We start from the raw sequence: 27,853 nt of genomic DNA, 5'->3' as shown, positions 1-27,853 counted from the left end.
AAATACAAACCTGCTTGATTCTCAAGGAAGAATCATTTACCCTTCAAGAAACTACTCTGAGAAGCCTCTTTTTTTCTGCATTGCAGATCTAGCCCCACAATTGCATCTTCTTACACTTCAACATTATGCTGAAATACAATGCTGTCGGGAATGCTCTTTCCTGGCTTTGCTGCAGTTGAAGTGCACTTAGTTTTTGGCATTACAATACTTTTGCATTGCTGCCAAACCTCATGATGAACGACGTGTGTGAAACACGACAAATTAGTGCTCAATTCAGTATGAAAATAACAAGGATCATATCTCAAAGCATTACACTTCTCAGTCTGATGAGCTGTCCCAGAAAGAAACTAAAAATGCAATGATGAAGCAGCATTTATAGGTATAGCCTTAGCTGTGCAGAATATTAAAAACAGCATTTAGAAAGCACAGTCAGGGACAAATAAGTGCTTGAACAAAGGAGGAAACTGGATACATTATTTAACAAATGGTTTTCAAACATTCAAGCAGAGCTATCACAGAGTAACACTTAAAAATACATTACTACCACTGCAAGACAGATTTCCATTCATTCTTCTTGCAATCTTATGAGTGTATACAATATTTTATTCTGATTTTCATACACTCAGTTGTATTGAGATACTGGTAAAAGGATCATAACCCACAGATAAATAATTATTCCTAAGTTCTGCTGTGTGGGCTACTTTCTGCTATGTCTGAATCTAAACTTCAGGGATATTTTCTATAAATATACACTTTACAACAGAAAGGCTATACTTAAAGATTGGCATGTGAGTTACCTATTGATCAAAGCTACAGAATAATTTCTCAGAGCAAGCACAGCTGGTCTCTTCAGTGTTGACTAATTCGTGAAGAAATGAAAACTTGAGGGAATGAGAAATGGCAACTTGCTGCTTTAGGATGAAGATGCTTCATTAGAAACAAACACACTGCTTCTTCCTAACTGAACAGAGCAACTCTTGCATATATTGCATTGTATAACAAAACTGTTAATCAAAAATCATTGCTGAACAGTTCTGTTTAAGCCAGAAAGAAAATAGGGCTGTTAATCTAGTTGTTTAAAAGCATTTGTCACCAGAAAGTGTTCTATCTCTTCAACCAGTAATACAAGGGTACATAAATCCTGCTAAAGAAATGACACATAAAATTAGGCCTCAGTAGGCAACCCTAAAGACAATAATTTTCCTTTCTTCCAAGAATATCACAGTCTAGTCCTTCCCTTCTATTTTCATAATAGAACTAATGAGGTTATTAATTACATTCTCGCACCTCTAACACTATGCATCTCACCATTTTATTTTGCAAGATTTGGACACAGTACTCAGGTAAAAATTCAATTAAATTTGCACATAACTCTGGTATTCCATTTGCTCAAATTGTTTATTTTACATTATTTTTATCCAGGGCCCAGTGAGAAAGATCTCCACACACTTCCTTTCAATTTATACTTTTTAAAAGTCTTCTTGAGCTTTCTTAATGGTTGACTTACACTTTTATTCCTCTTTATTTCACCGCTATCACAAAATGAGAGATAATCTTCCAATTTCAGATTTTGTAGCAGCAGTTGATGTAACTCAAGTGGACAGTATCACTTCACTTTCAAGCACAGGCTAAAGATGTTCAGAATGGGAGGCTTATGGAGAGGTAGTTTCTTACTTGAGACTCAGTAATGTAAGGTTATGTAAGGACCTGCTAATTCTTATCAGCCATTTCGTAATGGTCTTCAGTCTTAATTGAAACTGTTAAATGAGATTAGACTTCACATACAGGCACAGAAGGCAATCTGGTGATCAAAGATTCTGTGAGGTAGAAGGGAGGGAATTTTTATATTAAAAAACTCCTGGTGCTCTGAGGAAAATTTAGTACTACTACTAAACAAACAAACAAACAAAAAATCCCAACACTTTTTACAATTGGGCTTTCTGATAATAAAACTTCAAAGTCTATTTTTACACTGCCAGCAGCAGTCTCTTCCATAAACTGGCCCCATTGCTAAGAAGAAAGCAAGAATAAAATTGACCTATTTTCATCATTTTTTCTTCTCCTTTGAAAGTGAGCAGTTTGAGCAGGTTGTTCAATACCAACAAGCCTTTTATATGTGGAACATTTTGGGATATTGAAGAGGCTTTATGCTGAGTTACTAAAAAAAAAAAACAACAAACAAACAACTTATGTAATGCCAAGGGTAGATCACATTTTTGTGTTTATGCAATGTTCTTTGTCTGCAGCAGTTGCATTCCAGTAACTTTTTTAATTTAGTGTAGGTACCCGATTTCCGATTTAGACTTAAGTTAATTATTCCACTAAGCACTTCTTCAGCTCAGTCTAATTTTCTTCTCACTACAAGTAAGGCATGTGAGAGAAGAGTGCAGTCAATAACATTTCCTGTGAATCCAATCCAACCAGTCATGCTCATTGTTCTATCTGCAGGTATTACTTGACTTACAGTGCCATGGCCTTTCCTCCCTCAGAGATTACTATTACAAAAAGACAAGACTTGCATTCTTCAAGGTTTGATATTCATAATTCATCCTTGAAAGAGTCCAAGGATCCTCCAAGGATCTCCATTGTTATCAACATGACATCCAGACAAACGAGCATGAGTGAAGGAAGAGTTTACAAATTTGACCAATATTTTAAACTCTTACAAGCATTTTAAACTCCATGGGCACACTGTCCCATGTATTTACTGCTAAAGGCTCTCAGAGAACCCACTTAATTGCAACAAAAACCAGACAGCAATTCTCACCCAGGTGCACTTCATTGAGATTGAAGATACATTGGCAGCTATAGTCAGTAAAAAAAGTAATGCATTGAAAAATATTACAAGGTGAAGACAGAAAAATACTTCTTTTTTAATTTTAAGCACAGCCCAAAAAGCAGCCTTTCCCATTTGAAAAAAATAGAAATTATGAATGAAGCAGAATACATTTGCATTTCAAGTGACAAACGCAGAGTTTAAAAATCAAAATATTTTAATAACCAGTAATTATGAGACATCCCATTCTCATTTAGTCTATCTTGGACTAGCAGCCACTCTACAGCTGAAAGCCAGTTCAACACGTTCTGCAGGTTTTCAAGGGTAATTACCCTTATTCTGTAACTCCAGCAACATGAATACAACATTGTAAATAAAATCTTAAAAGGTACTATTTGAAAGCCATGTTCTGCCAGGCTGTACTATGCAAATAAATTATTATACGGAGTTACAGAGAGCTATCACACTGGAAATGCTGTCTCATTCCACAGTTTACCCAGACTTACACGCTTAAACTCTTAGACTAGACAAGTAATTATGTACAACCAGTCATGTGATTATGTGATAAATTAATAGTTTTGTTTAAAGTTGCCTGTAGATTAAGCTATTGGACCATGCATTTTTGTAATAAATATGCAATCCCAGAAATACAACTCATTTAAAACTGCATTTACACTTAATGATGTCTTTTCATCCAGATAAAAATACATCTATGTTCAAGAACAAAACCAAATCTCTTACTAAATGGTTTGCAGAATTTATTAGGTCTCTTTTAATATACTCCATACTTTATCAAGCTAGTTGCATATAAAGTGATCTCCACCATATACATTACAGTTTCTGTGCAGCATCTAAAAAAAAGTCACCAAAAAGTAGTATTTTACAGGTTGCAGTTAACTTTTAATTAACCTAAAGGCAAATCCTTCTGTAATTTAAGACGCTAACCTGCACATTGCATCTAACTGCAATATTTAAATTACGTTTCACAGCAAGCATTTCAGGGAAAAATGTCACTGCCATCTCAACTTCTGAACTTCTATAGCTTACTTCCTTAACACCGCAAAAAATTAATGTGGTGTTCACTCCAAATAAGCAACAAGTAAACAATTCCCTTAAAACAAAGCCTGTTCAAAATACATATGCTTTAAAAAATCAGGAATCTCCTCCAGTAAAAGGAATTCACCCCAATGTATGAATGGAAAAAAACTTAGTTTTTGATGAATGTTTGGTGCTGCTCATAAAAAGCAAAACCAGCAAAAAGTGAACTAGTATTGGATATGACTTAAAGTAAAGAAAATTAGAAAAAATATTATACCTGCAACAAGCACGTCTCAATTGAGAACAATCTTTTAAAGGGTCTCATGCATATAATTAAAAAATAGGTCTTCTGGTATTTTCATAGGATGCTCGTTTACTGGCCAGGCACATATATTGTAAATATACAAAGAACCCAGAGTGCTGAAGTTTACAGAGCACTTAAAGGATTTAATATAACAGACATGGGTAGGACACAGAAAAAATATTTAACAACTTGTATAAATATATTAAAATCTCAGCAAGAAATGTAGGAGCCCATGCACACTAGACAGTAAATCAAGAAAACATTTATGACTTGACTTCTTCCAACAGCATTGACACTTGAATTCTGGAAAGTCAACAATGTACATATCTTATAACCATCTTTCTCCACACAATCTAAATGTACTGAATTATACAGACATTACATAGCAGGTGAACAAGCAGCAGATGCATCAAGGGAACAGGAGCTATATGCATCATGTGGCCTGCCCAGTTAGAGCAAACATCAGAAAAATTGTTTCTGACGCAGGCAGAGATACAATCAATAGAGCTAATTGTATACCCGTCATTTTCAAGAGTTAATCCACAGTATGGGAATGGGGAGCTTTAGGTAAAAATTATGCACCCAGTCTCAGAAATGACAGAAGCTGAGATTTGTCTTTCAGAAACTGGGTCCATTCTGGACTGGCCTTGATGCACATGCAGTACATTTATTTTCAGAATGCAAGATTAATTGGGAATGTCTGCACTGGTGTTTCGATTGCCGTATTTGTGATGAATAAACAGCAATACCACGCCTAAGAAGAAGCATATGGACCCAACAGTGATGTAAGCGATTCCCAGGAAGGGATTTTTGCCTCCCATCCACGAGATGGTGCTTAGGATCATCCTTTTTCGTCCATCAAAACTGTGTACAGGATAATCTGAAAAACATTTAGGAAAACAAGAAGCAAGTTTCCAAACCCAGCTTGCAAGTGGGCAAATGAAAATTTTGGGTCATTTCACTCAGGTTCCAAATATTAACTGCTGCCTTTGGAACTGGAATTGCAAATATGAAACATTCAGCTGTTCTTTTTGGCTAAAACTAACCTGGGCATTGTCAGCTACTTCAAAACAAAAGCCATGTTAGGAGACATTAACCCTGAAGAAGAGTAAAATGCATGATTTTGTGGGTTTATTAAAGTAGCTTCAATAAAGTGAGGGAAATATAAATCTTAGTCCTTGTGTCTATTTTACTACAAATTTTTTCTCTACATTCATTCAGTTTTACATGCGCTCTCCACAGCTCTACAGCAAAGGAAAACACTGCAGCAGCTATATAAAAAGTATTATTAAGTGCTTTTGAATTTTAAGAATTCAGTAACTATGACAACCCTCCTCTAGTCTCCTTCATTTCTACCTATTTTGTCTCCCCAAACAAGAATGACAGACCTTCACCTCATCCACAGCTCTGTCTTTTTTGTGACCTTTAGAGTCAGTCTGCCTTTCACTGCATAATGTCACATCAACTTGAAGTTACAGTTCTTAAATTCCGTGGCTACCGGCTACTTCTGTTCTTTCCTTTTTTCCTACACTTTTCGCAATTCCTTTGCAGCATCCAACCAATCTGATTTCCCTGTCTCTATGACACTATTAATGCTATATAACTAGCACAGGAGTAAAAGATGGTAACAGTCTATCTGGCTCTCAGTGCCAGTTTTCAACCACAGCTCAATACCATCTTTTTTTAGAGATGGCAAGAAGAAAGGCCAGTTCAATCTGGTAACTTGCAAATACATGTTTGTGTAATCCAGCAAAGATCTGCTTTCAAAGGATACTGTATGCAATATCCAAAGAATATTTTCCAGCCTGTAAGGTAGGCTGCAAGTTATTCTTCCTTTCGATGAGGCGATAGAGCTTGCGGAATGTTGGCAGAGCAGCCGTGCGCATCCACACGATGAAGTCCTCATTGATAAAGCCGTTGTTGTCAGGCTCTGCTGGGTCCAGCATATACACTGGCTTGGGCCAGTTCACAGGTTTTGTTGTGCCTAGGATTAAACAAAAATAATAAAGTATTTCAAATACAGGACTGAGTGAGTGACACACTGACTCATTAAAATCCATTCTAGTATCACAAGAAAACCACACTAACTTCTAAACAGTATGGATAGGCTGACTCACTACTATTGCAACACACTTGGCTGTTTAAGCTCTTTTTATTTTGCAATTGAAATAGTTTGAATTCTATAAATAACATAATTCATAACAGCACTGTCCATTTGTTTAAACAATTCATGTGGGTAGGAAGTCATGTCTCAAAGCACTGCTTGGTGGGTAATTCTCCATTATGACGATAGGTCCTCTGCTCACTTGGGAGAATCTGAGAACCATTTCTTGAAACACAAGCAAGTAATACTTTAAACATCATTTCAGATTATGTCCAAATGCTTTTGCTAGTGTTATTGGAAATGCAATTCCACACTGTATTAGGGTAAGGTATCTGCTTTTCCAAGGGTAGATGGTATCACACTGCCAACATGTAATTTGGCTATGACTAAGCAAGAAACCCACATCAGCTTCAGCCTGAAGTTATTATATACCTTGCATAAACACACATGCTCTTAGAACCCTAAGAAGACTCTTCAGACATAGTATCCAAAAGAAACTTTTATTTTCCAAATTGTACCTAACCTAAAAACATGAGACACATCAGTCACTTCTAATAACAAAAAAAAAAAAAAAGAACCAGTTTTTTAGAGAACAACACAACCTACCCATAGAAACATTTAAATGAAAACTCCATATGAAGAGTTTCATTTAGCAACTGCAGGATTTCTTGTAACTTAAATCCAAACACAACAGAACTTGTATTGGTCTTGACTGGAATGAAATTAAACTTCTTTACAGTGGCTAGTATGGGACAATGTTTTCGATTTGTGCTGGACACAGTGTTGATAAAGAGTGATGATGTTTCTGCTATTGCTAAGCAGTATTTGCCAGCATCAAGGCCTCTTCTGCTCCTCACCTCACCCCACCTGTGAGGAGGCTGGGGATCCAGGAGAGATTGGGAGGGGACACAGATAGGACAGCTGATCCCAGCGGACCAAAGAGATATCCCATAAGATAGAAAAGAGTAGGTAGAGGTAGGCAGGGCCTACTTGGGCTCAGGGACTTAGAGGGTGGGCAATTCTTCTCTTTCGCATTACTTGTTTTTCTTGGGATTTATTTTCCTCTCTCCTTGCTGTGTTTTGTGTTTAGTTGTTTGTTTTTAATTACTAAGCAGTCTTTATCTCAACCTATGCGACTTCTCACTTTCAGCCTTCCAATTCTTCCTCCCCCGAGTAAGGGCATGGTTAGTGAGACACTGTGTGATGCTTAGCTGCCAAGTGGGCATACATTACACACTTTTTAGTATTCAGGGTACAAAAAAACCCAGAAATTAAAAACTATCAAATTAATGATTACACTAAAGGTAAAAACGAAATACTTTCACCAGAAAGTTGCAGCTTTTATTACTTAAAGACAACCTTTCAAATAGCAGAGTAGTCCTCAGCTTGGATTTCTTCAGAGAACATTTATTTAGCACATTCAGTAAAATGTCAGTGAGGCAAAACTCTGCAATCAAAATGTGTTTGAAATCAAAACTGAAATCAAAAGGTATTTGAAGCATTTTGCCATTCTTAAAATTTCTATTTTTCCTTTTTTTACCTTGGAAAAGTGCAGTTAAGTTGTTTCCATCTCCTGTAGGATTCCTGAACTTGACATTTTTATCTGTCCACCATGCAATGCCTTTTTTGATCAAAGTAATCGGAGTCCTTGTGTCATTATCAATGCGGTATAACTTCAGTGTATCTAAAGACAAAATCAAATGAGGTGCAGAAAATTTCATTAGACAGATAGTCTTGATAAGCACTGAAACAATTACCTCTAGGAGAAAACAAAACAAAAATGACCAGGCAAGGCATTTACTAACTGCCTGATACAATCACAAGCTGTTCTGTAAGAATCAGTGTATATGAGATAGCAGTTTATTACCCATATATGATATCTATGTTTCTACATCACAGCAGTAGCAGATTCTCACAACAGGTATTTCTATCCTTTCTGTGCTATGAGATTAAATTAATTCTCCTAGCAATTTTGAAACAAGTACAAGCACTACAAGACATTTATTTTAATCTGAACAATGAAAATGTGTTAATTCAAAACAGAAAAGCCCATGGTATCTTTATTCAGAATAATGTGCAACAGAAAACATACACTAGATCACAGACCCATATAAATGATAACTTAAAATTGTTACCATACCATTAAACATACTGTTGGCAATAGCTCCACAAGGAGCAATGGGTTTGTCCTCATTTGTGCGGTAAGGCTCACATTCCTTACTTGGATTCTGACAGTCAGAAAGAAAAAAGGCAAATGAGTCTGTGCTAGTTTATATAACTAACCTGGTTTTTACTACATGATCAACATGAAATTTTATAACACTTTATAGTTGTTTTCACTAATAAATTCACAAAATCTCAATTCCTTATGGTTGCCTTCTGTTATGCAAAAATTCCAGTAATCTCTTTATCAATTAACTAAATACTCTATGTGGTGATTTATGCAATAGGCAGAAATTAGTTGCTCATTCACATCCCAGTGTGAATACCTACAAGTAGTGAACTGTTGTCTCCATTTAGCTGGCTGTCATCTCGAGACTTCACGTAACGACGGTGGTTTTGATAGAAGTTGGAAAGTCCGTAATACATGAACACATTGCTCTACATGAAGCAAAAAGGGAAAGAGATTTTCATTCACACAAACCTGCCATTTCAAGCCCTTAAACTAAATGTTTACAGCAACATTCATAAAGAACCTCAATCCTTTCTTCATACTGAGTACATTGAAGTCCTATCCTAACAAGGCTGAAGTCAAACATATAAACATGCCACCAACTATCAGAATGATATTCACCAGCACTAATCCCAATACCTGTCTTGACCGATGTAGACCCATACGCCTCATTTGCCCCCAGTCTGCCAGAAAGCACTTATCTGGTATATCCAGTTCCTGTTGAACTGAGATTTTGTAGATCATGCAGGAATAGCTGATCTACTCTCCAGCTATGTGACACATAGGTAAGTCTGAATGTGTAAAACACAAGCATTCCACTTAATGTTGCACATTTCCAGATAAAAAGAGTCATTAGGAAACATTTCATCCCTGCTAATGAAAAAGGGGACACAAAAATCAAATCCAAGTTCAAAGAAAAACTAAAAATAATCCTCCAAAGTAGGAAAAAAAAAAGAAAAATAAATACTTAAGTGACAAAACTTTCATTTTCAATATGAAATAGATCATATAAACAGTTCTGACTTCATCCTGCACACAGGACAGCATACCTCAAATGGATGTTCCAGTGTGAAATTGATGGTGCATGTACAAGGGGGTGTGCTGTCCCAGGACACATTTAAGCATTTGTTGCAGGGACTAGAAGGTTCTGTTCCTGTGTAGTCAATCTGTAACATGAGAAACAGTCATTAATTTACAATGGGAGACTTAAGAAAAAATATTATTAAGCCTAAGAGTTGTTGTGGCATTTATTTTGCAATCATATCTCAACACCTAGAGCATGTTCAGGCCAATCCAACAGTCTCAAGAAGTCTCTTCTAACTGTAACCATTCTATGACTCTGTAAACCAGTTTTTGATTCTGACTATATGCTTGATTTCAGACGCAAACAAATTCAACACTGAGGTGAAAATACTCCCACAGCAAAACCAAACAAAACCAACAAGCCCCTCCACAGCCCCAACCCCAAAACAAACCAACCAACCAAAAAAAACACACCAAAACAAAACCAGCAGACACGCCAGACAACATCATGTTTCCAAACACACACACTGTGACAAGCAAATCTCAGCTTTCACATGCTTTCCAGAGAGATTAAGCTTTCTTAATCTAGGTATTAAAAAAACACCCCAGGTTTTGCATTTAAAACTTGCTTTGTTGACCATTTTAGCCACCTAATTAGAAGATTGGAAAAAAATTAAAAATCACTTAATGCTCAAATTGTCCTAAAACAGGAAAGGTTAATGCACCAATAATGTTTCGTCAGGAATGGCAAAATAACCAGAATATGGACAAGAAGGATGATCAGTATTAATGTGGCTTATGCAATATTATCTGTCTTGAATAGTGTAGCCCAGAAAAAGCCATTTCTTAAAATCTGTGCATTCAGCCTCAGCAACCACAAGCTCACCCTACAGTCCAAGCCAACTCAAGTGGCTTGACCGCAGTAGCTCTTTCTCACATGTAGCTGCAGCAAGTGTGGCAGAAGCAAGCTTCCATCTGTCTATGAAAGATGTATTTCCACACTTATGAATTACCTATTTTAGAATTTAGACTCAGATTGGTGAAATATGTACCTTATACTTATTGTAAAAAAAAAAAAAAAAAAAAAAAAAGAAAAGAAAAAAAGTTATATGAAAGGCTGCTGCAAGTGGTTTTTCCTGATTTATATCTGGAGTAAAAAGCATAACCAAGAATTAGTGCTTTATGATGGGTCCTAATACCCATATTAAGGTTAGCTAAAATAAACACACAACGTGTGTTCGGGAAAGAATTGAAGCCTATTTTCCTCTGCATCTTCTTCAGGGTCTCTGTGATTTCTCAATTATTTATTTCTCTTCTGTGATTTCTCAAGTATCTATTAAGCTGCAACCTGTTCCATCAGCAAACACTTATTGACTGGCATTTGCTCTGCTGTCAGATTTCTGACAGACAAAACCTACATGCTAATGAGCCTAGCTGAAACTAGACAGCTTCAGAAGCTATTAGCTGGCTGAGGGAGAGAGACTGAGAGAGGATCACAATCTTTGTTCCCCAGCTGAACAAGATATTAAGTTTATGCTGATCTACAAATAGCACTGCTGCAGCAGCCATGCCAAGCTCTGTTTAGCTGCAGCGACAGACCTCACTGCTGCTCTCAATGCACAATGCATCTCGTTTGTTGAAGGCTAACTCAGGGGTGGGTGTGTTCTGCTAAAGTAAGCTGAAGCAAGCAATTCTTTTAGAAAGGACTTGCCAGTGTGACAAGTTTTAGATCAAGAGTGGACACTAAAGTCTAAGGTTGCAAAAGTCCTAACACTTCACTTGTAAAAATGTAATTGACTAAATTCTGTGGAACATGAAATTGATGCATATTGAAGCAGGACCATGCTTTGATGCACTGTTATCACCTTGCACGCTATCAAAGAGCTTTCTGTACAGTAACTGCCAACACAGCTGTTTAGTTCTGCATCTACATTTACAGATTACATTCAAGAGAAAGCTTATTTAAAACGATGGAGGCATCCATCTTCAACTCTAGACAAAGTACCACTTTGACTATAAGAGCTAAGGACTGACTGTGGTGTCCACAGCAAAGGACCTGCCTGACCCCACTGTTCTGTCCTCCAAAATGGGCCAACATCTGACAACCTGACACAGTGAGCCCTTCCAAAAACCTCCAGATTTAAAGACATTGGGTATATCCAAGTTAATCCACACCAATTGCCTTTCAGGCTGTTGATGTCTGTCAGCTGACATACACCCACAGAAATAATGTAACTACTGCATACACATATTCTCCAAACTATTTGTGATTTTTCAGACTTCATACTTTGTCACGTATTTACCCTACTCCGCTTGGCCATTTCTTATATAAAAGGCAAATCCATAAATCTGGTCCACTTTGCTGTTCCTCTTTGTAAGTTTCATTCATTTTTGTATAATTTCTGACATGGAACTACAGGAACTGCACACAAGGCTGACAATGTAGGTAACAGTAATGTACTTAATTTCAGTTCTCCATTCCTAGCCACGTCTTAAGTCAATCTGGCTTTTTATCTACCATTATGCATTTCACGGCAGCAGTCACAGCACAGAGATCTCTTTCCTATACATTTATTACTTTGCATATTCCTCACATTTTATAATATATTAATATGCTCTGTCAACGCTTCTTATTCACTCTATATACATTAAAAAAAAAACAAAAAAACAAAAAAAAAACCAAAAAAACCACTCCAGAACTCTTTCACCCTTTAGTAACAAGCAAAGAGACATTTACACAGCTGATTAATTTTCCACCCAAATGAACTATTTTCAAGACAGACCAAAGATAAATGAATGATCATACCCTTCTAAAACAATGAAAAAATGCTAGAGACAACAAAAACCCAATAATTCTAGTACACTTAAACTGTTGGAAATCTTCCACATTTGAATTCAAGACCTCTTATAAAGGAAATCAATGGAAGAGGTACATTTTGCTGCTCAGTCCTTTCACCTGTAGAACAGCGCAGTCCATAGAAATACTAATGGCTACCATACCTTGTTTCAGGAAAGAGTGACTTGAAACTAAATACGTATTTCAAGGTCACAAATTATACATCCTATTCAATTCCAATACACTTAAGTTTACAGGCACATCCACACACATTTAAGAGGTATGCTATTGCCTAGGAGGTAGGTGTAAATAACCACCTGTGCTTCCTCCCCTGATTACATTTCTAAAAAAGCTTAGTCACTGCATGTAGCTTCTGGATGTCTTGTCTCCCACAGCTAAACTTACAGCTGTTCGTGAATAACTTTTGGAGGTTATAACTGAAGCCAGAATTCTAAGCAGGGACATATGTCATTAAGCATATATGTGATAGCAGCATCTTAAACTGCGTGCCTCAGTGGTTTAGAGCCCAGATGTTGGTCCTAATTGGTAAAAAGCTTTATCTGTATTTTGCGGCTGCAACTATAAGGCCTTTTTTCATTTAAACTTGCTTTTTTGAAATTCAGATTCCTTTAGGAGGATAATCTTACTTGCAGAATGTCACTGGACAAGCACACCATAAAGCACGTTTGAGGATGAGGCAACACGACACAAGTTTTCTCCTTCTGACTTACCACAGGCTCCAAAGGCCCTCCTGTCCTCACAAAAGCCTAACAATCAGATTTTTGAGAATTTCAAAAACTGAAAGAGTAAATCCATACAGCAAAACGAACAAATGAAACTCTTTCCAGTCTTGAGTATCTTGAAATTAGAGAGGATTAAAGGCCTGTGTCTGCCAACTGGTCTCCGATACAAATGGTTATTGCTGCTGTATGGACACAACCTGATTGTGTAGGGGAGCCTTGGGCCTGCTCCCAGCTCACCTACGAGCTCTGTGCCAAATGTTAGGTGGGAACAACTGGCTTTTGGGTTCTACTGGAACTTACCAGGAGTCCCTAACGAGCTGCTAAGCAACAGTATATAAAAATCCTGTATATGCATACAGCAGCTATTCAGGCACAAGAAGTTTGTGTACATTTTTGAACTCATTAAACTGATGCATTTCTTGTTCCCATAGATCAATGCTTATTCAGTCATAATGGAAAAAGGATGTATTTGTCCAATTATAATGATCTAAAACTTTGTACTGCTTTACTATAAAAAATGGCTATTTTAAATGCAGCTGTCAACAAAAATTAAGCATTAGCAAGGATATTTTTTACTTCGCTCCATGGAGTGTTGAAAACGTGTAATTGTATTTACCTTAAATATGCTACAACATGACAATTTAAAAATCTATGTGCCTGTGATAAGCTGGCCATGTTCTCTGAAGCACTTGTGCCAATCTTCAGATGTTCAGCACAACCTGATGTAAGAAGCAACTTTTTTGTAAAAAATACGCTTACATACAAATTGGGATGCTGTAAAATACACTTGAGCTTTCAGGTTTTTCCCTTCTGCTTTTCTCCTTCACTGTAACTGTACATCCTAACACAAAAGGGGATAAAATTTGTTTTGTTTTAACCTTATTTGCATTTTAATAGAAATATGGAAATACCATTCATTCCCTACTTCATTATTTCTTCAGCTAATTGGGCTTCACTGACAACTTACTGCCACCAGTCAAGCTACTGTCTTAAACACTACAAATTTGAAAGTGACAACTTAGTCCAATAACTGGAGTGATTTGATCCACAAAAAATCATATTCTCCAATAAAACAACACAACAACCACACGCCTTCATCCCTACAATCAATCTCAGTCATATTAGCTCACTGAAACTAGTAATAGCTGTCAATTGCTTCTCAAGGCTGTCTCTCCCTAAGCCCTGTAGGTTATTTCCTTACCAAACTGTCTCTGTTATCAAATGGATCCATCTGCGAAATACAGTTCAGTTTTCAGCTAACGCTCAACAACTTTTCACCGCAGTAGCACGGCTGATTATCAGATGTAAATCACTCGAGTTTTGTAAGTGTTGATTAGAAAAAGCCATACTCTTAGATCCTTCATTCCAAGTTTAATCTGCACACCCTGGCCTTCCATAGAGCACCCGCAACATTAAACCATCGGTGCAGGTGAGAATTACAGCAATACATTCACCACAGAGCTTGTTCCTGAAAACACAATCACTTTGGGACGTTTGAAGGTAAATAATGGACTGCCACAGGCTATCCCACGGATGATGCGCACACTTTCTGTACTGCTGAGGAAAAAAACGCGCACCGGGCTGTGTCGATTAAATACTGGCAGTAACTTCCCTGGCAGTTCCCTCGGGAGCACCGACAGAACCCACAGAAGGGCTACAGGCTACGCCGAGATGACTGTCAGCCCGGTGCCTGTTCAGGGTAATTAATTAATGGACGCTTTGCTGACGAGCACGGACGCCAGGCCGGATCGGAGCCGCCCGGGTTCCCGCCGTGTCCCGGCAGGCGGGAGGGGACGGGCTTTCCCCAGGGCCGCGGGCGGCCTCCGGCCAGCGATCCCCGCTCGCCCTGCCCGGCCCGGCCCGGCCTCCCCGAGCGGCCCTGGCTGCTGCCAAAGCCGCGGCCCGGCACGCCCGCCCGCGCACCTCGTACTCGCGGATGTTGTTGGAGGTGACGAAGATGCCGATGCCGATGGGGATGAAGATGAGGCCGATGATGAAGAAGGCCGGCAGCACCGTGCCCGCCGTCAGGATGGGCTGCCAAGCCGGCAGCCGCTGCTGCTTGAAGGCGGTGTTGTCGGGCTTGCGGGTCTTCACGACGCCCCCGCCGCCGCCGCCCACCGCGCCGCCGCCCGGCACCCCGACGCCGCCCGAGGGGTGCCCGTCCGCCTCCTCCTTGGCGCTGTAGTTCACCGCCATGGCGCCGCCGCCGCCGCCGCGCACACGTGACCGGGGGCACCGCGCCTGCGCACTCGGCCGCGGCCGCTGCGGGAGGGGCACGGCGCGCGCTGGCGGTGACGCGCCACGGCCGCGCGCCCGCCCCAGCCATGGAGCCGTGGGGTCAGTGCCGGGATCAGGGAATCGTCAGGATTGGAAGAGACCCGCAGGATCATCCAGCACGGTCATCCACCCAGCACTGCCCCTGCGACCGCTAAACCACGGCACCCAGCGCCTGATCCAGTCGCCTCTTGAACACCTCAGGGATGGTGACTGTACCACCTTCCTGGGCAACCTGTTCCAACGCCTGACTACACCAACAGTGAATATATTTTTTCGAATATCTAACTTGAATCTTCCTTGTCTCAGCTAAGGCCATTTCCTGTTGTCCTCACTGCAGAACAGGCCACTCCCCGCCTCACCCAACCTTTTCTCAGAGAGTTGTGGAGAGAATGACGTCCCCCCCTCACAGACTCCTTTTCTTCAGGCCGAGCACTCCCGGCCTCCTCAGCTGCTCCTCACAGGAGCGTGAGCATGTTCTGTGTGATGGCCCGGCAGGCTCTGCCCTGGTGCACTCAGGGCAGGGCTCTGGCCACCTTCTTCCCAAGGCTGGGGTAAGATCCGGCCCGCAGCCTTGTCATCCCTGCTCGGTGCTCCAGGAGGGTCCCCAGCCCTCCATCCTCCCTGTTGGCATCAGGAGTGCTGCTGCCCCAAGGCAGCACCCATTGGCTTAAAAATGGACAAGTCAGCTTCAGCTTCCTACACTCATAAACGGGATCAGTGCCACTCTAGAGAAGTAATAATGCACAAGAGTTTTGAGAGCTTCTCTTAATGGAGCTGTGTGTGCTGATCATCATTTTTGGGAGTTGTTCTGCTCTGTATTCCTGCTCTGCTGTCAGGAGGTGTGAATGAAACCAGTACAGTGAATACAGAATCACTGAGTGAGCAGGGTGGAAGGAACCACAGGTGGTCATCTGGTCCAACCCCCCTGCTCAGGGTCATCCCAGAGCAGATGGCACAGGAATGTGTCCAGATGGTTTTTGAATATCTCCAGTCAGGGAGACTTTACAACCTCTCTGAAAAATCTGTTCTCAGACAGTGCTCAGTCACCTACACACTAAAGAAGTTCTTCCTGATATTCAGGCGGAACTTCCTGTGTATCAGTTTCTGCCTGGTGCCTCTTGTTCTGTTGGTTGGCACCACTGAGAAGAGTCTGGCTCCCTCTGACTCGACACCCACCCTTTAGATACTTACACATAGGGATGATGATGTTTTCCTTTAGGAGGTAATCTGACTGCACCAAATAGAATCACAAAATCAATTAGGCTGGGAAAGACCTCTTAGGTCATTGAGTCCAACCTTTGACTGAACACCACCATGCCAAGTACACCATGGCACTGGGTACCATTTACAGTCTTTTCTTAAACACTTCCAGGAGCAGGGACTCTACCACCCTTCCAGGGCCACCTGTTCCAGTGGTTAAAACCCTTTCCATGGAGAAACAGTCACCTTGTGGAACACGGTGTGGGAGTATGTACTTGCATCCCAGAATACCTGCTTTAGCAGGCACTGCTCGAGCTAATGCAACATAGAAAGTCCATGTTTCTCACTTCATTGGCACATCTGCATGAAAGTCTGTTTTGTGAGTCCTTTCTATGCAGACACTCTAGAGTGCTGCCAAAATCCACATTCAGCAAATATTTATGTACTTACTTGATTTCAAGGAGAAAAGTAATCAGAACTATTTAATTAAATAACTTTATAAGCATGTAGTCCAATCGGAAGACACTTTAGCTGGCTGTGGAACGGGTTTTGTAAAATAAATGTCTTTTAGTTCTCTGGAGCACCGAGAGCATCAGGCAAGACCACTGGGGGGAGCACATGACTTGAGCAAATGTATTTCGCTCTAGAGGCACAGAAGGCCTCTGACATAGACAGCATAGGAAATTCGGAGATATATATATATATATATATATATATATATATATATATATATAAACATCTAAAATAATTATGTGCCTAAATAATTATATAGATGCCTAAATAATTATATAGGATACAAAAGTTAATCTTACTCCTTGTGACATCTATGCTAATACTGTATTTCATTCCTAATTTATCTTTTCCACTATCTTGTGGACCCCAGCTTTTGCTGCCATTCCTCCTAGATAAGCCCCTTGTCACTAGTACCACCCTTTATTATCTTTTGTTTGCAATTATTACCTTCAGCTGTAGTAACTTTTATTCCCACAGCCTCACAGAGAATCCAGGGAGATGCAACCTGGGATCCCAAGGGAACAAGACTGCCTGTAAACCTGTGAGGTGGCAAGAAATTTCTCTGGCAGCAGGATAACCAAAGGGCAATATTGGGAGGCTGGGAGGCTGATGCTCTCAGGTGTGAGAGGACTGGCAAGAAAGGGTGTGTTAAATTTGTCTGATTATATTTCACAACAAGACAAAAAGAAAACTCACAAGCTGTATAGTTTATCTCTAGAAATCTAAGTATTTGAAATTTTTTCGTAGATTGAAACTTTTTATCACTGTAATTAAACTACACAGGTCCTCCAGTCCTCTTTAGACAGTAAGAGATCTCTAACAGAAAAATAGATCTTTCATTGGTTTTCTATTGCTTAAAAGCTACTGGTATCTATAGCCTCTACATTATCTTAGTGTGAAAGCACTTCCCAATTACCTCCTTTAAAATTACAGTACTTGTAGAAATTAATCACATCTTTAGTCTATATTAATAGATTTCTTCCTGCGTGTCCCCAAAATACAGGCTAGTTATGTGGCTAATGCACTTTTTTACATATTTGTCTTAGATTCACATCCAAGTTAGGTAATGTAAAAAATTGAGCAGTGTCGGAGTCCAGGGCATCCCTTTGGATCCCCTGAGACCCGAGGAAGGGAGTTTGAATCCTGGACAGGGGGGTGTGGAGCCGGTCCAAGAGGATTGGAAACCCTGGCACAGAGCCCAGGAAGACAGCCTTTCATTTCAGTCCGTGGAAAAAAGCTTCTAACATTAAAAGAAGAATTACAAGTCACAAAGGTGTGTTGTTTATCACCGGGTTGAAAATTTTGTAGTTTTGGGGGTTCTTAGAATGGAGGTGAATGGGCGACAAGATGGAGGATTTAGGGAGGTACCATGGGTTCTTCTTGTTCTCCCTTGGCATCCATCCTCTGCAGTGATGGGGGCACAAAGTAGTTCAAGGAGATTGGGTCAGAGTAGAAGTGACCCTTTTAGTATAGGTAATAGGCATTGGCACATAATTGTAAATAATAAATACGTAATTTTCTGTATAAGAAGGTAGCGACCTCTCTTCAAGGAGGGAGTCATCCTGTGTCTGAGCAGCAGGACAGATCTCAGCTGGCCACAGAGAAAATTGTAAGGTAAGAAACAATAAACACACGACAAACCTTGAAAAACAAGACCTTGAAGACTCTGTTTCATTCTCGCATCTGGCTCAGGCCTCTCAAAGGGCAAAAGACTCTTAACCACCTGAATCATGGGTGAAAGAAAAACCAAACCCAAGAAGCAGGAACATAAATGCAAGATGAAATTACCAGTCTCCTACTCCAAAGTGTTGCAGTTCATCAAAATTATTTTAAAATCCAAGTTATTTCAATACACCATGATTGTATGTATGCTTTAAACAATTTTTGGAAGCTTAAAATCTTGATGAAAGTGCAAAACCATAAATGTTTCTGTGATTGTTTATGAATCATAAACTTACACTCATACTCATTGGCTTTATATTAAAATTTAGAGAAGAAAAAATATTTTCTACTTTGACTAGGACCTTTCAATCTAGAATCAATTTTGGAGTAAGATTTTACTTGTGTCCTACTCATATTTAAAAGCTGACGTTTATTTCAGGCATGTCACTTTCAAATAGCCAGGAATTTCAGTCCAGCTGAGCTCAGTGTAGATTTTAACATGGATGTTTTGAAAATAGAAGATCTGGGTCACTACAATGTTCATTCTGCTGTGCAGTAAACTAAAATGTGGCACACACTAAACTTTATTTGCCTCAGCTGTATTGCTCTCTAAAAGCTGGAATTCTTCTCAGCTTGCACTAAAATATGACCTACAGACACAACTATGTTATTGGCATACATTGTCTGCTGTAAAAAAAAAAAAAAAAAAAAAAAAAAAAAAAAAAAAATTCCTTAAAATCATGGTGTACCAGCTAAGTATAAGCTATACCTATGAAATTACTCTTCTGCCAGGATAAGCAGCATTAATTTTGATTCCTCAGTATGGCTGTATTAGTAAACTCTTCACAACGGAGATCAACTCCAATAAAGTTCATACAGGTCCGAGAATATCCTGCTTCTCCAGAGTGTCAGCATTTGCTGCAGAACTCATATGTAAAAGGAAAAACAGCTCCCGTGGCTCCCATGAAGACCAAATTGACTATGCAGCAGTGTGATATTCCAGCTTCAAAGATGGACCAACCAAACCATCCCAGTGGGATGCTGCATTAATGCACTCTTTCTGGCATCTCACAGCACATCTCCTGCAAGCAACACTGTAACACTCTTTGCCTTTCCAAAAAAAGTAATTTCTCCCAGTAGCTTCTGCAGTTAAAAATCTGCAATATTTTAAGTATGTGCCAATGACTTGGATTAAAAATCATTGGTTATGAAATGTAAAAGAAAAAAAGACCCTGACTGGATTGCATGTAGCTTTATTTATTATTCATTCAAAAATCATCCTAAGTATAGCTGCCACAGAACTCTCTGGATGCTATTTGAGAGGCTACAGCCAGCAGCGTAAAAGGGGCCCCTCAGCGTGTGGCAGAGTGCCTGGTGTGTAGTCCAGCTGCTAGTCCAGGACTAAAGACTCTGACAGTACCAAACATCTCTGCCTGTGCTCTGAAAGCACAAGGTTAGAAAATCAAGTCATTAAGGGCTTGGTGATTGATCCATCTCTGTATCTTAACTTCTGAGCCTACAAGAAAGATGGAGAGATTCGCATGGGCATGTAATGACAGGACAAGGAGGAAGGGTTTCAAACTGAAAAACAGCAGCTTTGGATTAGATATTAGGAAGAAATTCTTCACTGTGAGGGTGGTGAGACACTGGAACAAAATGCCCGGAGAAGCTGTTGAACAGCTTTCCTGGAGTGTTCAAGGGCAGGTAGGATGGGGCTTTGAGAAACCTGATCTAGTGGAAGGCGTGCCCTGCCTATGGCAGGGGGATTGGAACCACACGACCTTTAAGGGCCTTCCAACCCAAACCATTCTATGACTCTGAATCAGTTTCACCCTGTACATCACTGTGACAGTGTATGAGATACCAGTCAAAAAAAGGAACTTCCAAACCCATATTCTGTCCCCATAAACAAATACATAGATGAGCACTGCCAATCTTAAGAAACTGGAGTTGAAATGCAAACACCTGATTACATTTGCATAGTTGTGAAAATTTATTAGTCACAGTGTAATGAAAATCAACTTTTTTGGTACAGGCAGAAGTAAAAACATACTTTATATAGAAAAAAAATCACAGCTTTAAAAACTGACTTACATTGTTTAAAGTGAGTAAATCTGGTTGTATTTCAAGGCATTGGACTTTAATACTTAATTTTATGCCAAACCATCACACAGTGCAAGAAATATTCTGCAACAAATTCCATACAGCAGTCTTCAGAGTATTTAGTCTCACAGAATCTCATGGTGGCAAAAAAATGTACTGAATACTTTTCCATTTAAACAGAAAACATTGCTGAAGTAACATTTTTCTTTCTTCACATACTCTCTATTACAAAAATATCAAATTGCAAATTTGACAGTGTATTCTACAAATAAATGCATCATAAGCAACAGGAATCGCAACTTTGGCACAGCTACTTTACAAAGTGTATTATAAAAATAAATTATATGGCAAATATCAAACAAAATCAAACACGTGCCTTAGGTTTTGCAATTAAAAGTGAAATTCAGCTGGCAGAAAGACTGCTGCTCTCTCTGATTAGATACTTTTAAAATACCAGCAAGGCCATTTGTTTTTAAAGCTCTACCAATGAAAAAAAAAAAAAAAAGAAAGTATAAAACCTAATGGAAGCACTAATACTTCCACAAATAATCAGTAGCATAAGTGACCCTGGTGTTGATGGCAGAGAGCTTCTCCAGGGATCCATCCACAGGCATGGAGGGTAGTGCCCACAGAGAGCTCTAGCGGGCGGTAACTCATCTAGAGTTCACGCGTAACTGGTGAATGATGACACTCTCTAAAAGAAAAGAGAGAGCAAAACATTTGGGTTTATGAAACTACAAACGCATTGCAACTTACTTTAAAGATGAACAATTACAATGGCAGTGCAAGGCATTTTTCTAAAAATGTCTCAGAAACTTACTCTCACATCATTGCTTGATTAAACTGTCCTCGCTAATGCTACAGAGGGAAACTAAATTAGTACCTGTCGAGGGCTCAGAGGGCCTTGGCTTCCACTTCAATGTCAAGACCATCATTTGGTTGCCCATGGGAAAAAGGAGTAATACAGTTGAATGGATTAAAGCTGAGGGACACCAAAGTTCCAGTTCCACACCCAAACTAGATAGAGAAAGACTTGGAGTTGGGTGTCTAGTATCTTGTCTAAGCAAATTCATAAACAGGGATAAGGAAGAGGTATGGGGTCATTTCTCATTTTTTTAAAATTTAAACTTGGCTTAGAAACCTATGCTGTGTTTATTCAGCAGTCTTCTTGAATTTTGCTACTGACTTTAATGGGGATAAATTTCAGCCACAGCATGCAAAACTATGTGCTGGCATTTTCTTTAAAAGGCTGGATTTAATTTTGCCCTGTGTGTAGTATCAGAGGTCCCTGACCCTGATTAATCCCTGGGCTCTGCTGAAGTACTGGTGGCCTGGTCTTCTGTTCTTCTATGTATATACTCAGCTCTTACAGGCAACTTCTTTTAATATAAGAATTTAACTGTCAATTAACATTTTTCTCTGAAAAGGTGTATTTTATGCTTTTCAAATAAAGTAACTGTACCAATAATAATTAAAGCATACAGTTACATATTTTTAGAAATATTCATCTTAATTGAAATTACTTTTGTTACCTTCCTTTCTTAATAGTCTGAAGATTTTTCAAAATTTACAAGACCCAAGAAAGGACACTATTGATATAATTTTTGCCTTTTATATTTTTATTGACTTCTGCCTTTGTCTGCTTCCTAACTAATATTTGCAAGGTGTTTCATGAAGTTACATTGTAAGAAAGAAAAATGAAAATATTTTCCGTGTACTCTTACTGCCAGGACTTTGCCACTAGATGGCAGATCGCAGTGCTGCTTTTCATAGGCGGTGAAGCAAGTGCAGGGCTGAGGCAACGTCCAATAAAATACGTTAAGGCAAATGAAATAATAGAATTTCCCGAATGGAAAGTATTTATTTTCCATAAATGTATCAACAACAGATGATTTTCAACAAGAAACGTACACCAGTTCTACCACATTTGAGCAGTGAATGTGAAAGAACCACAAACTATTGTATTTTACCTTACAGCCAGCGGTGTTCTAACTTGAAGCTCTTGTGGAGTATGATGTTAAAAGCTACATTTACAAATTATTTTCTTGATATTAAAAATACTATTTTCAAAGAAAAAATTCTTTTCTTAACATTCATTGTTTATTTAATAAGGAGTTTAGACACCAGATTAAAAAAAAAAGTCAACAGAAAATTATCACATTCCTTGTTAAGGCTCAGTCACTGAATGAACAGCAAAACTACAGTCCATGTCTGAATCAGACACTCTTCTCCTACAGACCCAAATAGTAATTGTGCAGAAAAGAGTAGGAGAAGAAATAGTTTTTTAAAAAATCAAGTAATTTCCACTGATATTTACCTTTCATTCATTTCTCACACACCTAAAGAACACACACTCTAAGTTTGCCTCAGTTGTATTTGAAATGCTTATATATATATGTATGAACATATATATTATGTACACACACAAATGTGTAATACTAAAAGAGGTGTCTGAACAGTTATTAGGCTAAAATAAGAGTAGGGCAGATTTTGTCAAGAGTTCTTTTGGGCTACCCTCTGTAGGAACATAATTTTATTTGAAGGATATGATTAAATAAATTTTTCTAAGGTTCTAGATGGGAATATTTCAAGGAGCTATGTACTGACTTAAACAAAATAATTTCTTTTAATGACAGAAAAAGAAAAGTTAATGTAAAACAGCTAATTCTGCTTTCAGTCCTACTGATGTAATGCAGAACTTTTCGACACATCAGGATACCAGTTCATATAATGAAGCACATCAAGTGACATTTTAACATATAAAGTTTAATTTCTCCTTACAATATATACAAGTATCACCAGATAATACAAAAATTAATGTACCACAGACAATGCACACCCAAGCAACAGAAGAGAATCATACATCAATATTGCTATTTTTAAAACCCCAAGGAGAGGGGGTTTTTTTCGTTTGGAGAACCATTCACACCTGAGTGTTTCATACCCGAGAGCTGATAGCTCTGCACCTGACAGTAGTTAACCCTGGTTACATTTTACGGGAGGGGGGGGGGGGGGGGAAAAAGCCAAGGTAAGAGCAACGTGTAGGGGCTAAGATTCAAAGTGAAGTTAATATCTGTAATGAGAAATATTGCATACAACTTTGCCCAAGAGAGCTCAAGAAAAAATTAAGAGAAAGAGGATAACTTACACTGACACAGGGGAGAAAACCATTTCCCTAAATGAAAACAAGTTCAAACGATGAGCTCACAAAAACTCCTGCCAGCAAACTATTGTTTCAAAGCAACTCAATGAAATTGGCCACTGATATGTGATGGGAACATATAATTAATCTGAAAATTGTCCTCACTGTTGCAGCTTATGCCAAGTACCTTAAACCCAGCAGGACAGCAGCAAATTCTATTTAAGGACACACTTCCACATCTGATCAGAATTACTGAATATTTATATAAATATTGAGCATATTTTAGAACATGTGTGGCATATTGCAAGCAGGGACATATGACTTGGCATCCTGTTGCCATGGATCAACATATTAATGTGGCTTTAGAGGTGACTCCCACGGTGGTAATTACTATGTGCTGTAAGTGGTTTGAGGTTTAAATACAGTGATGGGCCTATTGCAAAGAGTCACAAAGTGTTTAGTTTTTGAAAAATCATGCTAATGGGTGTCAAAAAAGGAAAAAAGGTGAGCAAAGTAAATCAGAATCTCTATTTTTCTTCTACCATTTGTTTAGGGTGTTTACTAATCTGAGAGAAATCCCCCTGGCATTACAGTGGCAGCTTTGTGCTCCTCCTTTTTCAGTCACACTTACTCTATTGTATTGATCTGCTAAGACTACATTAGCAATACCCCTGTGTAGCAGTAAATCTGGTGATGGGATCTAACTTAGGGAACATGGTAGAAAACTTTTAGAGAGATCATCTGGAGAACTGAGGATACACCTTCTCAGTCCATGTGTGCCGCTCATGAATGGGCTGGCATTTTCCCTGCTCTTCCCCCTCTCCACCTTCGTGCTGGTGCTAAGCTATATGCTACTACTGCTGGGCTTGAGTTATCACAACTGCTTATATGGCTGTGTCATCAGCCAAAAAAAGGCTTCTCTCCAGCTGACACTGAATAGACCAAATGTACAAAGATTGGTCAGTCATCTTAGTTCCTGACAAAGCATTGTAACTATCATTAAGATTCTGAGTGCATTATTTTGCTACTCAAATTGTTCCACTTCATTACAAAAAACAAAAAACAAAAAACAAAAACAAACAAACAAACAAAAAAAAACCAAACTAAAAAACCCAAACAAAAAGCCACCCAAAAAAAAAAAAAAAACACCAAACAAAATGACTGAGAAAAAAGGTAAGGGAGAGAAAGCATGAGGATGAGTGATTCCAAATGATCACTCAGGGGAAGGCTTAGTTTACACTTTATAATCCAGTAATGTGAAATACACAAAAGCCTTGTAAATAAAGCCCTAATGTTTTCTTTTGGATTGATGTATCAGAGTTTAATTCTTTGGTGCCTAGTAAATTCTAAGGTCTAAACAAAGCTTGTCCTTGTGGCATTTCTGACTTCACTCTTGTGTTCATTCTTTGATGCTGTATGAAGGTGAGCTCATGCCCTACTCTTCCACACAGTGAGGCACTGCTAAAGTCTTGCTCCTCTTCTCTGCCGTCCTTTTCATCAAACTGGAACAACTTCTTATTCTGGAGACCCCTATTGCTTTGTCAGGTTTGGATGAAACTGGTTGGTGTGTTCAGTGTTATTCATTAGGGAAGGAGAGATGGAAGGATGGATGAACACAGACACTTCATCTTATAAGCCTCCTTTTCAAAAGGGCCAGGCTCAAAGGCAGTCTTTGGAACAGGGACACAAATTTGGGGGGCTCCCTCCTAGTTCAATATCCTGACCCCTCAACCACTCTCTTGTTTCTGTTCAGTGAATACTGAAGCATTCCATGCAGAACGGCACAGCCTTTCCAGGAGGGAATGAGAATGCCACCTTCGTCTCCCTCAGCTGTCAGTGCCACTAGTGAACCTGCCTGCAGCTGATGTGGGTTTCAGTCTCCTCAGATACTGCTGAGAAGGGGAACCTGTCTCCTACCTTTAAAAAAAGGTTTCAACCAAAAGCTTTCCACAATAAGCAGCACTGCCCCTGCATTTGTGTGGCATTTGATCTACTAGAAGGCATTCATGACCCGACAGTCACTTTAAAACACCAACTGGTTTCCTAAGCCCTCCTTCTTTCTTTTTCTGGCCTGTGAGCCTGGCACTAAGTTACATTAAAGCCATTTTGACGTTAAAGCCTTTACACTTTTTTGCCCGATTCCTTTTAATTCAGATCAGTTTCTCAGTTAAGTTCAAACACTTGTGCCAGCTCAAAGGACAACCACACAGTCACTGAGTACTTTCTTGGCTGGAGGTGACTGAGAGGACTACAGCTTTTCAGTCCAGTGTGGAGTTAAAGTCTGACTTTAAGTGACCGTGAAATCGTGGCTTGACTTAAAAGCCTTAGAGGAAATACAAGAATACCTGCATTATAGATCTCAGTGAGGTACAGAGGCTGCAGTGCTATATTTAAGTCCTAACAGAAACACTGACTAGACAAGGGCTGTGGAAGAACATAAAGAAGATCTTCAGGAAGCCTCTTGGGCTTAGAGACTCTTTTTAGATTTGGTTGTTTAAATAGCCTTTTGGAGCTGACCTACTGAATGGAGAATCTCACTGCAGTCACTAAACATAAGTGTCTTCAGATTCAGAGGAAGTTTCAGTGAAATGCAAATAGTTAGGCTTGAACTTTTAAGACTTCTGAACTATAGGCTTTCTTTTCTCTTCATCTTACCCTTCTTCCACCTTTAGGAAACAAGAATATTAGGTCAATTAAAACAGATATCAAAAGTTTTGAGCATAACTAAATACCTGGTTTTAGCTAACAGTTTAACCAGCTGCCCATTTCCAACTCTTTAGACTTCTGCTGCAGAGCAAAAGTCTGTTTTTGATGTGCAGCTCCTGGGGAAAAAGAACAGGATCCTAAGTCTGACCTCCCTGGAATGTCTGAAGTCTATCTTGTCAAATCCTACTGACTCTACAGGAGCAAATCCCAGCCTGTGCCTGCAGTCGGGCTCTAGCTGTGCCAGTTTGTGTGCCCTAGATTTCAATTACTGTGAGGCTGGCTTGTTTCTTCAGGTGAATTAGGTTCTTAGACTTCAAAGAGAAACAACATTTTCAACCACAGGCACACCCAGAATATTGAATATGGTGACAGTTAACTAAGGAACTAAGTTTCTTTGACACAAGGAAGGCTTAAGACAGCTGTATCAAGCCACATGAGCTTGGGAATCATGTTTGCTGCAATATTATTTGACTGGTTTGACCCTTTGGTAACAGTATTTAGAGTGAATATCCAGGAAAAAAAACCTTTTTTTCCTTTAAATATCTGCTAAAAAGTCTGTGTTACAGTAAGAACAGTAAGATGTCAACGACAATTTATTGATATACTGAAGCTTTTAAGTGATAAGATTTACTTGAGAGGATCTGATGTATTTCTGACATAGTAACTCACATTGCTTGCTAATTCTAGTTTCCAAGTTTTATGTGAAGTACTGGGAGAATAGGAGTTATGAAAAAATGCCACTAATCATATGAACCAGAACCTTAAAATTAACAGGCATTTTAGGTGCTACACAAGTAGAAAAACAAAACCTTTTTTTTTTTTTTTTTTCTTTTTTTGTGGCAAAGAAAAAACACCTTTCATGTGAATAATAAAATGCCAGCTTTACATTGGGATAATTATCATATCTGGATCTGAATTTCTAGAGCAATGTAAAGCAGACAGAAAACTAAACACTGCTTGGGTTGAATATAATTTTGTTGACCTTCAGTGACAGAGTCTTCCATCAAATATCTTCTCTCAGGCCAAATTTCGTATTTTAACCACTGGTGCATTTTCCTTTCTGTGAATTTTATTCATAATTCATTGGTGGTCTTCCCACCTTGCTTTCTTTCCTAACTGCTGGGCCCTTCACAGTTTTCTGAGGTGGTTGAAGCATTATATAACTTTAAACCCATCATTTATTGGTCTGCTCAGCTTCATTTCTTTTGGTTGTGACTTTCTTCTGTGAAAATTGATCACTTAATGGAAATGTC

At 39.1% G+C, this 27,853-nt stretch overlaps 2 protein-coding genes across 5 annotated transcripts in view; both read right to left on the bottom strand.

Annotated features, from left to right (window-relative positions):
• Positions 1–2,039: 2,039 nt before the first annotated feature.
• Positions 2,040–15,193, bottom strand: TMEM30A (transmembrane protein 30A; the record flags this gene model as incomplete). The annotated part of the gene is made up of 7 exons (XM_083857498.1): positions 2,040–4,998; positions 5,893–6,102; positions 7,763–7,906; positions 8,363–8,450; positions 8,716–8,823; positions 9,445–9,561; positions 14,921–15,193. The coding sequence occupies 7 exons, from the start codon at positions 15,191–15,193 to the stop codon at positions 4,805–4,807; spliced, it is 1,134 nt and encodes a 377-aa protein (XP_083713624.1). The 3' UTR covers positions 2,040–4,804.
• A 5,448-nt stretch (positions 15,194–20,641) lies between these two features.
• FILIP1 (filamin A interacting protein 1) overlaps positions 20,642–27,853 on the bottom strand; it is a 101,754-nt gene continuing 94,542 nt past the window's right edge. For all 4 annotated transcript variants that reach the window (XM_083856023.1, XM_083856024.1, XM_083856025.1 and 1 more), the window contains one exon: positions 20,642–21,446. Coding sequence is in view for 1 of the 4 variants with exons in the window: in XM_083856025.1 (XP_083712151.1) it covers positions 21,406–21,446 (41 nt within the window). In the remaining 3 variants the exon portion in view is untranslated. The remainder of the gene's footprint in view (positions 21,447–27,853) is intronic.

The sequence above is a fragment of the Zosterops lateralis genome (assembly GCF_965231275.1).
Source record: "Zosterops lateralis genome assembly, chromosome: 3".
NCBI classification, from domain to species: Eukaryota; Metazoa; Chordata; class Aves; order Passeriformes; family Zosteropidae; genus Zosterops; species Zosterops lateralis.
The sequence above is the reverse complement of the archived record's forward strand: the minus strand, read 5'-3'. Positions and strand labels throughout refer to the sequence as shown.